The sequence below is a fragment of the Odocoileus virginianus genome, chromosome 12 (genome assembly GCF_023699985.2).
Source record: "Odocoileus virginianus isolate 20LAN1187 ecotype Illinois chromosome 12, Ovbor_1.2, whole genome shotgun sequence".
NCBI classification, from domain to species: Eukaryota; Metazoa; Chordata; class Mammalia; order Artiodactyla; family Cervidae; genus Odocoileus; species Odocoileus virginianus.
In genome coordinates, this window is record NC_069685.1 from 49243126 (window position 1) to 49257595 (window position 14470).

At 39.4% G+C, this 14470-nt stretch overlaps 1 protein-coding gene and 1 non-coding gene across 2 annotated transcripts; both read right to left on the reverse strand.

Annotated features, from left to right (window-relative positions):
* Positions 1-243: 243 nt before the first annotated feature.
* On the reverse strand, positions 244-13307 carry DENR (density regulated re-initiation and release factor). The gene is made up of 8 exons (XM_020889803.2): positions 13172-13307; positions 12268-12381; positions 8457-8476; positions 7686-7770; positions 5704-5787; positions 2797-2913; positions 1938-2077; positions 244-1830 (listed from the first exon to the last, which is right to left on the reverse strand). Exons 2-8 carry the CDS (start codon positions 12371-12373, stop codon positions 1786-1788), a joined length of 597 nt encoding a protein of 198 aa, XP_020745462.1. The 5' UTR covers positions 12374-12381; positions 13172-13307; the 3' UTR covers positions 244-1785.
* On the reverse strand, positions 3871-4001 carry LOC139037898 (small nucleolar RNA SNORA70). Its single transcript, XR_011490847.1, has one exon. It is a non-coding gene; the product is annotated as a small nucleolar RNA SNORA70 (small nucleolar RNA).
* Positions 13308-14470: the final 1163 nt, after the last annotated feature.

Sequence of the window (14470 nt, forward strand, 5' to 3'; positions counted from 1 at the left end):
TATATATATATATATATATATATATATATATACATACATATACATATACATATATATTTTGGCCATGCCATGAGGCTTGTGGGATCTTAGTTCCCTGACAAGGGATTGAACCAGGCCACAATTGTGAAAGTGCTGAGTCCTAACCACTGGACAGCCACAGAATTCCCCTTGAATAATAGGTTTTAATCAAAGATTAAACAGTTGCATTTTAAATTTCAAGTCAAAGAAAAAGATTCACACATATACACAAGGACAGTTTTAATCCTGCATTTTCCTGCAGTAACATCCACTGTGGCTATAAATGGACTGAAACTGCATTTGCCAAGAACTGTGAACATTAAGAATCTTTACATGAAGACACGTGTGTTGATATAAGCACATAGACATCTTCCAGCACCAAAAAAATACATACATAACACATACCAAGTGGTCTTAATGGATAAATTTGCTTCATTAGATAATTTTTTAACTAAATTCACAGTTAATGCAGAATTTCATTTTCTTAATTTACATCTTTATTTATACATTCTTCCTAATGTTTCAATTACTCAAAAACCCATTCATTCATTCAAGATGGTATTCTGCATGGCAACAGACAATGGGTTCTAACTTTCTTAAAGGTGTTGACAGCAACTTAAAATACCACTGAGTCTTCTTTCCAGTTTGTAGCACCAGACTTAGGACCTTTATAAAAACAGAGTTTAAATTCATTTAATATATTCATTAAGATTCATTGCCATTGCTTCTCTTCCGAGAAAAACACATTTCAATTGCTGCTTCCCAGACTATACTGAGCAATAGTGTATATTATTTTCAAGTGGTTAGCAGAATTTCACTCACATAAATTTACAGCCAGAACAAGAACTCAGCCTCTCTGAATGGCTGTCCACTCAAGACGATGAAAATAATGTACAAAATGGATTTGGGGGTCTGACCTCCTCCTTAGCATTATCAAACACCTTTCCAAGTATTCTTAGAAAGTATTTTAAAATATATGCAAATATCCTACCATATGACACATTATCATTTCTTTAACCATTTCCCAACTGTGCATTTATAATCATTTGCAATTTTTTAAATATTATGAGTAGCACTGTGATGAACACCCTCATTCATAGTTTTAAGACATTATATCTTTAGGATAATACCGAAAAAGTAGGTCAAACAGTGCAGATGGTTTTAAGGCTTTTAATATACTTTACCAAAAAATCTCCAGAACAGCTTAAACAGCTGTTACCAACAATATGTTAATATGCCCACAAAGTGAACTTGGTTGGTGACCATGAAGCAAATTCAACCATAGATCCATGAGATATTCAAGCATCTCAAAACTACCACACCAAAGAAGCAAGGAGATAGTTATTACTGGTGATGAAGCCAAATTCAAATCTTTAAAATATCACTCAGCTAAAAAAAAAAAAAAATCATTTTTGATTAAATTGTGATTATTTAAAAATAATCAACAGAAAAACTTTCCACAGAAAATCTAGTTTTTCCAAAAAAGTTAAAAAGAAAGAGAAAAGTCAGTACCAAATGACCAAAATTTTTTATTTGACTAAATTCTATCTCATGCATATGCATGACAGTCTCTCCTGTTTATTAGACTTTGGCAATTAAAAAAAAAACACACCAAAAAACAAGCAGCCTTGTACAGAACAGTGAAAATGCCAAGGGTGAGGGTAGGCTACAGTTTTACTGTAGGATAAATATATATATTTTTAAAAGGCCTCTCTCCCTTTGGCCAACAATCAGTTCAGATCATTAAATACAGACACATTTTCAAAATCACTTCTTCACTTCTCCAAGATCTTCAATGCTATCATCATCCACCTATAAAACACAAATAATTACATTTCATGAGCTGTGCTTAGCAACTAACACAGAAGCAACTGCTTTAGTAACTTACTTCTATAGATGCACAGGTTCCAAATACTCACCTCTGGCCATTTTTCCTGAATGACATCAATAATGTCATCTGTAAAGTCTCCCTGAATGATGATTTCATCCTCCCCTGTTACTGAGGCACCACAGGAGAATTTCTGAGCAAAAAATCTTTGTGCTTCTTTAAGATCAATTTCTGTTATTTTAAAAAAAGAAACAGTGAGACTATAACCGGAATCATACATCAAAGAGTATTTTTCCATTTTGAAATTTAATCTGCATTTTAAATTCATAAAACAGATCATATTAATGGGTTTCACCTTCCTTTCAGAACAGTAATTACAAACTACCCATAAGCAGTCATCTGAACAATGTAACAATGTAACATTTTTAAGGTCAGATAAAGCCTCAGTATAGAAAAATAAGATCCATACTATTCCTGATTCAAGACCAAAATAAATCCAGGAACACATGAATTCCAACATTACATATACACTTCCAAGTAAATGAAGTTTCTTGTGGTTATCCCTTTACAAAGGAAGACACTTCGCCACTAACCACCTTCCCTTACTTTCTACTGTAATCCCAGAGAGGACACGTCATTTTGCAACTGTTTGGCTACTGAGACTGGGAGGGAAAGAGCAACAGTGCTGGTAGACCTCAAAGGGAAACCTGTCCAGCCCTCATTCTAGATAAAATATGCACAAGCAGAAATTCTGGAATGGAAAAAGTTAAACCAGCCCCTTCTACAAAAGATTTTTAAGATTTTAAGTTTAACTGTAGTTAGAAATCCAAAATCTCATATTGTATCCTTCTTAGCAAAAAACAGAACTGTAAAATTTTCATGGTACTAGATTAAAAAGAGATAATGAAATGAATTAATGAAATTTTAAACATACTTAAGCTTGAACTCACCAAAAGTTGCAAGGCCACACACTCTTGTTACATATTTCTTCTTTGCTCTGGGAATTTTAGCTATCGTAACCTTTTGTGGTACAGTTTTCTTCTTCTGTTTTATTTGACCCCTTCCACCTTTATTTATTAAGAAACAGTTCAGGATTAGTTGTTTTATCATAAATAGAGAATACTATCTTTAAATATACTGATTTTCAAAAGGTATGAAATATTTCTAAAGTTTCTTTTTCTAATACAAAATTTATAAACACATGCGTGAGTATTCATTCAGTCAATACATATTAAGCAGTATGTGCTGTGCACTGCAATAAGGGCCAAGGACACAAAGACACAAAGAGAACAAAAACAGTCCCTGTCCTCCAGAGGCTCTCAGTCCAGTGCAAGGAGAAAACGAGTTGAACAATTACAGCAATCTGGTATACACTGAAATAGGATCCATGAGCACAGCACTGCCATAAGCTCTGCAGAGGAATGGCTTACTCTACTTCCAGAGGACAGAAAGTTTCCCAGAGAAAGTGGCATCTAAGTGCCTGCAAAATAAGTCCATCTGAAGGGAGACTGGCTGGTGGAGATAAAAGGAAACAAGTACAGAGACAAGAAAGGATGCTGTAATTGAGAACTACACTTCATCTTTTGGTGTATTAACAGGAAAGTAGGATTTATTGGTTGGCGTAGTAAGGAAAAGACAGTGCCAAGGTTCCTATGAGTGCAGGGCCTGCCACTTGTCCAGGGGGCCATGGTTAGGGTTGTATTTGACCCCACAACCATCTGGGATGAGCCACTTTTCTGCCACCATTCAAATTCATTCACATTAAACAGTAAATCCCCAATTCTTGGTGATGTGGATCGTCTGGCATCCAGGAACTTGAGCTTGGCCCTGCAGAGCACCTCAATCACATGCTCCTTATTCTGTAGCTTGGTATGGATGGACATAGCAATTTGACCAATGTGGACCCTGGCCACTGTGCCCTGGGGCTTTCCAAAGGCACTTCACATACCTGTCTGGAGCCTCAACTGGGGTGGTCCCATAGGCACTTGGTCTGCTTAGGGCAGATGCGAGTGTCTACTGGAAAGGGCTGTCTCCTTAGGGTGACCCATATAGGCCACAAGCTGAATATACTACAGAGGAGTTAGTGCACTGTTTACAACCACTGCACACTGAGCCCCCATGGGGAAAAGAGCATGGTTGGCTTACTTGGCTGCAAATACACTTGTCTGAAGGAAGCTTATGATACGTAGGAAAAAAAGCCAGATAGACAAAGATTATATACCAGTCATTTAAGGACTAGCACACCAAGCTGTTATACTGCAAAGAAAAGAACCCAGCAAACAAGTGACTACGCAGGAGTGAAATCATCGATTTATGGTCTGTCAAGATCATCATACCATGTGGAGGGTGGGTCTGTGAAGAGCAATGAAAGGCCACTGAGGAGCCTCCTACATTAGTTCAGGCAGAAACTAATCAAAATCTAAATAAAGCAGTGGCAACAACAGCAATGGCCACTAGGTACAGGATAAACAGAGGAATGAGAAGAAATCACAGAATTCAGAACTGATTCAAAGGGGCAAAAAGAAAGAAACCAAGACGGGTCTCAGGTTTTTGACTCAAATGATTGGATAAACTGCTGTCATTAATCAAAATGAAGAAAACAAAAGATGCAGATTTAGGACTTAAGTTTACTTTGGAAGTACTGTGTTTGAAGTGCCTAAGGGACCATGAGCATTTCTAGTCTAGAGACATGATCCAGGACTAGATTTGGGAGTTCTAAGTGCAGAGTAGGGGCAAAAGTTAAGGATGCAGAATCATCCAGGGAGCATATGCAGAATGAGAAGTTAAGTGCATAGAGTCCTGGGAAAAACACCATTTTTTAAAGGGACAGAAGGGAGAAGTCTACACAGAAGCCTGAGGAGGAAGGAAACCAAAATGAGGGAGCAAGCACAACACTTCAGGGAGTGCTGAGACGTGCTCTCATCACTGAGCAACCACCCAGCCACTTGTGATCCTTGTCAGAGGAGTTTCAACGGCATGAAAGCCAGGTAAGGATGACAACTGAAGGCTCAATGACAACTGAAAGGAGGATAGCTGAGTCTAGTCTGAGCAAGGAAGTCTAGCTAAGAAGGGAATGGGGAGGAGAATATGGCAGAGAGAGACACTAGTTCCTAGGGGAATGTTTTTTTGTTTTTAATGTGAAGTCTTAGAAAATATTTATAAGCTAATTTTAGTCATGGGAGAATTAATTTAGGAAGAAGAAACAGGCAGGGATAGATACAAGGCACGAGAAATTCATTTTAGAAGGAGGAGAGGTAGCAGGTATATTCATCAGTTGTGAAAAGAAAAATTCAACTGAGCTGACAGAAATAAGGAAAGAACAAAATCTTTTATAAATTTCCTCACTCTAATTAAATAGAATACACAGATATTTTTATAAGGTAACAAAATTTTTAAGTCATAAACAAGCTGGCTAGCTGCTTTTTAGGTATATACATGGCAAATGAAGCACGTTTCCTTGGGTCCAATTTACTGACAGAGCCCAAATCATAGGAAATCCAGTCATCCTGAGAACGATTCTATACCCCTCTGTATGGTATTCACATAGAATGCAGTAACAGGAAGATGTTATTCAGTTTGGGAATGCTTTCACTTCTTATTTCTTCTAGTGGTGGCTGTTGTTTAGTTGGTAAGTCATGTCCAACTCTTTTGCGACCCCATGGACTGTAGCCCGCCAGGCTCCTCTGTCCATGGGATTTCACAGGCAAGAATACTGGGATGGGTTGCTATTTCCTTCTCAAGGGGATCTTCTCAACCCAAGGACTGAACCTGCGGGCCCCTGCATGGCAGGCAGATTCTGAGCTTTCTGGGAAGCCCTCTTCTAGCAGTATGTTTGTAGAAGTCAAATCACGCCTCACCTCTCTTTTGTTTTTTCTTCTCTTCCTCTTCCCCTGCTGTTCCTTGACCTTCACTAATTCCAGCTTCTTGTTTGGGTGAATTTTCTAGATGTAAAAACAAAACCCTTATAAGCATTGACATCACTCATACTAACATTAAGAAATTACCCCTGAGAAACCTCATACACAAATAAGGTATTTTTTTTTACTTATTTTTTACTTGAAGGATAATTGCTTTACAGACAAATAAGGTATTTCACCAACAAATGAGTGTAACATTTATAAAGTCAGTGATTACATTCCTGGACTCCTATCAGGCCTGATTCTGAAGTCATTATGTTAAGTGTATGGTGACAGAAGCCACATTAAAGAAGCATAAAACCCTCAAGACTCCACAGGAGTGTTTAGCATCAAGCATACTGATTCTGTTAACAGAAAATCTAGTCCTATATATGAAGATATGTCCTAAGCAAGTCACATGTTCAGGGCCCACCAGGTAGACTGACTGTTACATCAGATTTGAGGGTTCTTATCCAATCACAGACAGACCATGTTGTCTCAGGGGTTGGGCCTCATGGAAAACTATTTGAAAATCAAAGCAGCAAATAGCAGGATGACATTGGGTATACTTCAATAGCCCTGTTTCTGGCCCAGGGTTTCCCTTCTTGCTACTGCCTTCGTTTTTACCAGTCTTGTAAGAAAAGCCATCAATTTGTTAATTAAGGAAATCTGTTCTTCTGTAGTTTCCCTTACCTTTGGCAACAGCAACTCCAATCTAGTTGCTTCAGTCAAAAGTCTAGCTGGCCCTTTTCCTCACATCCCACATGCAACACATCAGGAGACCCTGTCAGCTCTCCCTTCAAAACATGTTTGGAATCTGACCACTTCTCACCACCCCACTGCTACCATCCTGGAGTAGGTGGTCATCCTCCTGACCCAATCGCTGCAAGAGCCACCTACTTGATCCCCCTGCTTTGCTACCTATGCCTCTCCTCAGTCTTTTTTTTTTGGCCATGCCACGCAGCATGTGGGATCTTAGTTCTTTGATCAGGGATTGAATCCGAGTCCCCTACATCCCTGCTCTGGAAGCCCAGTCTTAACCACTGGACCACTGGGGAAGTCTCTCTTCAGTCTATTTTTAACATAGCAGCCAAAGATGCTGCTGAAACAAGAGTCAGACCTTATCATCACTCTTCTGCTCAAACTGCTTCTCATCTCACTCAGAAAAGCCGAGACTTGCTCTTTAAGACGTAGTCCTTCCTTACTTCTCTGACTTCACCTCCTACCTTCCCCCACCACCTTCCCACAAAAAAAAAAAAAAAAAAACAAAAAACCAAAGTCCTCCTTGCTGTTTTCTAAATATGCTGTATGTGGTAGGTGTTTGCCTCAGGGTCTTTGCACTGGTTGTGCTATCTGCCTGGAAAATTCTTCACCCAGATATTCAAAGGACTCTCTCCCTCACTTATTTTAGGTCTTTGTTCAAATGCCATCTTTTCAGCAAAATCTTTCAAGATTTAAAATTCCCTCCCCCCAAATTCTTATCTTTCCATTCCCTGCTTATCATAATTTAATGTATTTATTTCATTTGTCTTGTTTTACTTATTTTGTCTCTCCTTCTATAATTTCCAAAGAGCAGGTCTTTTGTTTACTGCTTTATTCTCAGCATCTAAAAGAGTGTGCAGCATATAGCAGGCATACAAAAAATAATTTGTTAAGTGAATGAGTGAAAATATATATCCCTAAATCATTTACTCTTCTTTATATAAGAAAGTTGATATTTTGACCTATCCTATCCAGAGATAAGATTCATGAAGAGGTCCGTGATTTTATGTAAGAAATCAATTAACCCAAGAACTTAAAATAGTTTTAAAGTCAATAGACATAGATATATAGAGTGATACGATTCTGTTCCTACTAGAGGACTTTTGTATCTTTAAAATAATGCCCTACATGCATCTGTTTCAGGTGTACAGGTTGTGATGAAAGAAAAAAAATGTTCATACCTACAGTAAGTTTTGCAAACTCATTTGGAAAATTCTTCTCTAACCATTGTCTACATTTAGCAACATCAGGCATATATTCACAGTACTGGAGAGGGGAAAAGAACAAACTGAGTCACAACAGTATATTTTTAATCATTTTAATTAAAAAATCATTCCCTGTGCTTGCTATTTATAGAATGATAAAATCAACTACTCCCACCTAATGTCTCATCCACAGAAAATCTGTATTCAACCAGGAAATGTCCCATAAGAAATTAAAAATTAAAACACATCTCCTCACTGTAACAATTTATTTCCTCTCCAACAAACAGAAGGGCCATTAGAAAAAGGAGGAAACAGACAAAAATAACCACAAGTATTTCTTGCTTCAGACATATAGGTGTCTCATTTTTATGATCTGCCCACAGAGCCTGACTTAGAAGCTTATCAACAGAAAACCTTACACATAATTTATGCTTTCTCTTCTCTGTTTGGATGTTAAACTTTGACTTTAAGGTCACTTTTGTTTTACTAGCTAACTATTCATGAGCTCTGTGCAAAAATCCAAACTATGTATAGCCAAGTGCAAAAGATGCACACATACGACTCAAAGTCTAAAAAAAACAATTTGTAAGACCATAAAATCATTCTAAACCAAAGTTCTCTATAAAAAGTTGAAACTCTGCCAGCAAATAACAGAAAATGAAAAATAACAAAATGAAGTGCCCAAGCTAGCTATAAAATCAATGACCTCAAATTTAAAAAGAAAAAAAGAATTTGAAAAGAACTTACCTCTGTTGGTAATGAACAGACTGGGGAAATGGAGAGAAAAGATTTGAAAATATAAATAAATAAATAAGTACACACACAGGACTTATTTTTAATTTGACAAAATGCTTCATTTCTATTTTTTCCTATAACTTTTCTATACCACTTTTCAAATACTACCCCCATCATGTGCTTTTTTGAGGTTAATGGCACAGGGTTAATAAAGATACTATCTTGATTTCTTTTTTTGATCTAAAGAACAATGTCTCCTTCAGTTGCTAAAACATCAAACTATACTATCTGGTATGTCTTAAGGTTTTACCACAACCACTTCAATGGGTCGGAAACTAAGCTAGGATGGGAACAATTACCCATGCAACAAAGCTTAAATGGAGCTGGTTATTTCTTTTGATAACTTCACTAAAACAGCCGCTAATTTTCGTTCATACTAACAGATTTACAGACTTCCGTAGCACTTCTGCTACCATTTCTCTGCAATATAGTTTTCCTCTCCTTTTCATGTTATGCTATACAAGATCATGAAACTGAATTTCCTTCCTTCAAAGGGAGGTTGGTTCAGTCTTGTCACTAGATAGCCGGCAAGGGCTAAGGGACTAGAAAACTCAAAGTTTCCCAGTTTTAACTGTAACTCTATTACTGGGTCAACTGCTTATTTTATTTTTTCAACTGCTTATTTTAATTTTTAAGGTGAGGAATGGACTAGTTCAGTCGGCCCAACACCTTGAGGCCTGTGAGGGAGAGGACGGTTGGTACACCATTACTAATAACAGCAATTACTATCTACTGGGCACATCCCAGGCACTCTGTATTATGTTTCATCATCACAACCCGATAAGTAAGAGTTACCATATGTTTATCATGATTGAGAACAATGAGACTTAGAACCAGTAATTCATTTGCAACTGGTTAGAACAAGATTTGAACCCTGGTCTGTTTCTGAAGCTCATGCTCTTAACCACTTAATTAGATCACAGAACCTATCAAGGCAATGCAGCTGTGTACCAGCCCATCATCAGTCTTTTATAGATGAAGCCCTATAACCTTTTTAACCTTTAAACAGGTTAAATAGCTCATCCAATGACAAAGGTGGTAATGTGGCAGAAAACTATTCGATAAAATGTACCATCCCTCTTTTTTTTTTCCCATTTATTTTTATTAGTTGGAGTGTACCATCTCTTTATTTCATTTTAGAGTTTTCCACTAAAGCTCTCTCTGCTTAACCAGAGCTCTCTAATCTTCACAGTTCAAGTTCAATCACTAGTAGTAACAGATATTCAGCCACACTTTCAGGATATAATTACAGGTTAAATACCATTACTGCAAACCCTAAAACCATAAAACTTTGTACACCATTTCAAATAATATTCAGTTCAGCAAAATTCTAATATGATGAAAAAAGTTGGAAAAATCTTCCAAGTTCCACATTATTTGCTTTTAAAGTCAATTTTCCTCCACAGATGATATACTATTTGTAAACTACAGCTCTTCAATGAAAATACTGAGCAGTCACCAGCTTTACATCACTAACAACCTGACCTTATGTACCTGCTGATGAGATATGAAGAACAAAGTCCATCATCCAAGAAACCTTCTGCTATGGTCTTCATGTTTGTGTCCCCTCAAAATTCACAATGTGGTGCTACTAGGAGATGGGGCCTTTGGAAGCATTATTTTATTTATTCAACAGCTCGCTGAGGTAGGCTCTGCTATCTATTTTCTGGATGAGGAACTGGCTAAAGTCACCTAAGTAAACGGCGAAGCCAGGATTCAAACTCAGACTGACTTCGAATTCTGAAGTCTCAGTTCTGCAGACAAATGTCTCCCTGGAAATGACCCCATCCCACTTACCCTTGTTTCTCACTATATTTCAACCAGCATTCTGCACCAGTTAGCCCCCTTTTCCCCTCTACCCTGAAAATACCATATTAAACCTTGTCCCCATACTGTTTGTGTGAATTCCTCAACCTTTCCTTGCAAATTCTACTTTTATGTAGGGTTTCTCACTTCACTTTCCCAGCTTCCCTTGGAACAAAGATCCCTCCTTTTCCTAAAATCCTAATTCATAGCTCTGGTCAGTACCATTTAATTTAGCATTGAATATTCCCTAAGTCCTTCTCCTACAACTAGACCTTAAACTCCTTGAGGAAAATGTAATCCTGTCTCCATCCTAGTGCCTGGAATATCAATACAAACTAGGGAAATAAAAATAAACCTTTCTTAAAAGGTTAGGGACCTCTGGTGACTACTGGTGAAATATCACTGGGTTGGATGCATACTTAGTGCAGTTATTCAAAGCCATCTCAGGAGTAACATAAGCAAATGAAGAGAATGGCTTTCGTGTGCTGTATTTCATTAATTCTTTCTTTTTTTTCACTTTTATAGGGCTGCATCCCATAACTATTGCATGTCAATCTAACAAATTTTTCTTTCTCAGTGGAACCTAAAATAATGGTGCATCTTATAACATATGGAGACTTAGATTCAATGAATTAGGATACAGAGAACAATAACTGTAAAGTAATTAGCCTCCAACTAATAAAAATAAATGGAAAAAAAAAAAGAACAATAACGCATAACTACATCTGACAAGCAAGAATGAATAAACTAAACCAGTATACTTTTTTAATAAGAGCACTTACTGTATTACGCTCTTGTATTCGTTGCTGAACCAGCTTTATACGAATTATCTGACTTTAGATGTAATCACCATCTTTATTTTACAGACCTTAAGAAACAAACTTCTAACCCTTAGTGAAAGCAGGTAGTTTGCCCAAGGTCACAGAGCTAGAATTAAGCAGGAGCTTAATTTGGTAATGCCCAAAGGAAGGATGCAAACCCTGGTCCATGACTCCAAAGTCAACCTTATATAAAGTTCCCCTGCCTACTCTCTGGGATATTTTACACTCATTTTATTTTCTTAATCAAGGATAGTAAATAAATGATGAGTCGATACAATTTTTCAACTCAGTGACATCACCTCTCCTTTTATAGTACTTAAATTCCAGAAGAAATCTCTATTACATTCACAGAAGGTAAGATCCACAAGAACAGTGACCTCTCTTAACTTATTCATTACTCAGTCTCCAGCACACAAAACAGTTAGGCACGTAGTAAGTGGCCAAAAATATTTACTGAAAAAGATAATATTTACTTGTCCTTTACTTTACTGTCGTATGACTTCAAATTTTTCTGAACCTTTCCAAGATGCTAGTAAAATGTATTTATTTATTTATTCACAAATATTTCTGAATTGAAAATGAGGAAACATACTCAAAGGGGGGGAAAAAAACCCTGATCCACATTTTATTAACCAAACCAAGGACACTTTCCAACTGTCCTACTGCCCATCACTCCAGCTTCATCATCATCCACTTGTTATTACACTATTCCTACACTACACACTATACTGATACAAAACTGCTTATTTCTCCACAGACAAGCTTTTCCTTGCACAGCTATTCACTTCATCTAGGATGCATTTTCCCACTCCCTCATCCAGTCATCCCTTTAGAGTCAATTATCTTACAAGAAGCCCAACTTTAACAGCCAGACTGGGAAGTTACTTTGGGCTGGAATAATCTATTTACACATGTCTATTCCAACTGGACTGAAAATTTCTCCAGGCCAAGTAGCAAGACACAAGTCCCACAGGTTGGGAAAATTTGTTCATCCATGCCTCCTCTTCCCCAACTCCCAATTAAAGATTCAACAAATGAAAAAGATGAAAAAATTACTTGGACCAAATGTGAAGCCACTGATCATAACGTATAAAAATACTGTGAGTAAAAGCCATTTTCTGCCTTCCAACACTTACCTCCACAGTAAAGGACTCGAAGTGGGTAATCTGCATCTAACTTGGTGTTGCTCCTCTGGTCTCCTCTGCAATCATGTCCACCAGATTCAGAAATGTCAGCAGCCATTTCAAAACCTGTCAGAAAAGAAAATAACACAGCTTCACTATTCGGGACCAAGGCCCTGCGAGAAACCCTGTTCGGGTGTAGCCTTGTCTTCCACTAGAAATCCGCCCCCCCCCCCCCCAAATCTGTTTCAATTCTCTGCTGAATGAAAGGTAAGAAGCTGGATTCATAAAATATGAGTAATTCTGGGCACACCATTTTCCAGGTCTACAGGAAAACAAGCAACAACAGTGAGATTCATAACAAATGGACCATGACAACGGGGAGGTGGGGGGCACCGGTGGAAGAAGAAGCAATGGGAAAAAGGATGGGGAGAGTGACCTCGGTGGAGACAAGGCAAAAGGTTTAGGGGGTGATTCGGAAGGGCTGCAAAGTATAACAGAGAAAGGCCAAGAAGCAGCTGGAGGCTGGAAAAACCTACGAAGAGAGGGTGAAGAAGGAGTGGGTCGCCGGAGGCGCCCAGAGTGCTGGGTGTGGGGGCGGCTGGATGCCAAGAAAGGGACGCTTTAAAGTCGGGAGAGGGGATGGAAGTGGGAGACGGCGGAGACACCAGAGTCTGAGGAGACAGAATACGGGCAAAAGGACCAGGAAGGAGCAGAATATGAGGACTAAGGCAACAAGAGCGGTTAGGTGTGAGGGCGCGACCTGAAGAGAAGGGGGCAACCCCGGGGACACCAGAGTGGCCCATGTGGGCGGGGGTGTGGAGACGCCCGGCCCGGCCCCCTTCCGCCGGACAGCACCTCAGCTTCCCCACGCTCTCTACAAGCTTCTCCGAACGGGAGAGGCACGAGGGGTTATTACCCAGGCGGTCGCACAGCCTCCGCCGCCTCCGCTCCCGCCACTACCGCCAGCTGAAGCGACACATGCGATTCCTCTTCCCCAGCCAGAGCCGCCCGAGAGCGCGTCTACCAGCGGCGGTCCCGCGAGACAATAAGCCTTTATCGCGAGATTCAGTGGCCGCCGGGCGGCTGTCGCGAGAAGCCTGAAGGCTGGGGCGGGGAAGAATTGGAGAGCATGCGCATTTCGCCCAGGGGCGGGGCCAAGCAGCCTAGAGGCTGACAGCCAGTAGGCGGTGCTCGTTACCTGTGGGAGAGGGTGGGTGGTCCGCGGTCGCGGCGCGGAAGGGGGCGCTCTTTGGAAAGCGAAGATAAGCGTCTAAGTCCGCAGTGACTCCTTACTGCCGAGGCGGGGACGTGGCCGTGCCCCTGGGGTCTGGAGTGCATCATTCAGTCCTGACTAACCTCCAGCCTATTGGATGTCATTCCTCCGCGGGGAGATTGCAACTGGAAAAGGCATTTGGTTTAATTTCAACGCCCTACCCTATATTGGCGGAATTCTTTTTAAAAAGACAGTGTCAATGCTATTCCATGTTTCTCATTGCCCTGCAATCTCACCAACCTAACAACTATTTTCACAGCTTCCTGGTGTCTGCTGATCCTTATATGTGTTTTAAATTGGAATTAAACTCTCCCACGTCACTGTAAACTAAAAAATTATTCACAACCTCAAGATTGAGAGTTAGGTTTACTTGGCTGGAGTTTCAGGGCTTCGAGCCTAGGAGGCAGCATCTCAAGTTAACCCTGAGAGAACTGTTCTGGGGAGGGCAGAAGCCAGGCTATATAGGCATTTTGCAGCAAGGAGCAGATTGTCTGAAAATCAAAAGATTATTGTTAATTAAAGAAAATCAGGTATGTCAAGTTAAGAAATTAAGTGATTTTTCTATGTATGAGTAGATGCAGGAACCTGGGCTTACTGAAATCTTTCCTTTAATACACACCTCAGCTACCTGGGGCCAATATTCTGTGTTTTCTCATCCTGTTTCTGCAGGGCTCATTGTAGAGAGTAGCTGTAGTCTGATGACTGCTAGATGGCAGGTATTTTTTTCCTTCCCGAGTTCCCTCAGGGTTCACCAGCTCACAGTTTGGTGGTGATGATGACTGTGACATCCTTTGTTTACTGATACTGCAAGAAATAGTCCATTTCTCATCAGATTTTTACACATGGTGTGTCTTGGCTTTGCTTCCATCTAGTTGTTTCATTTTGGGAAAAAAACCTTCATATCCATCTTCAGCCTGAGTCCAATTTGGGAAATGAGAATAA

Bases quoted from the DNA above. Each gene is read 5' to 3' on its own strand.
- DENR (XM_020889803.2), bottom strand. From the start codon at position 12,373: ATGGCTGCTGACATTTCTGAATCTGGTGGACATGATTGCAGAGGAGAC. The intron at 2,078-2,796 runs GTGAGTTCAAGC...TTAAAATAACAG, and splicing joins GTGTGGCCTTGCAACTTTTG to AAATTGATCTTAAAGAAGCA. The intron at 1,831-1,937 runs GTGAGTATTTGG...TGTGTTTTATAG, and splicing joins TTCAGGAAAAATGGCCAGAG to GTGGATGATGATAGCATTGA.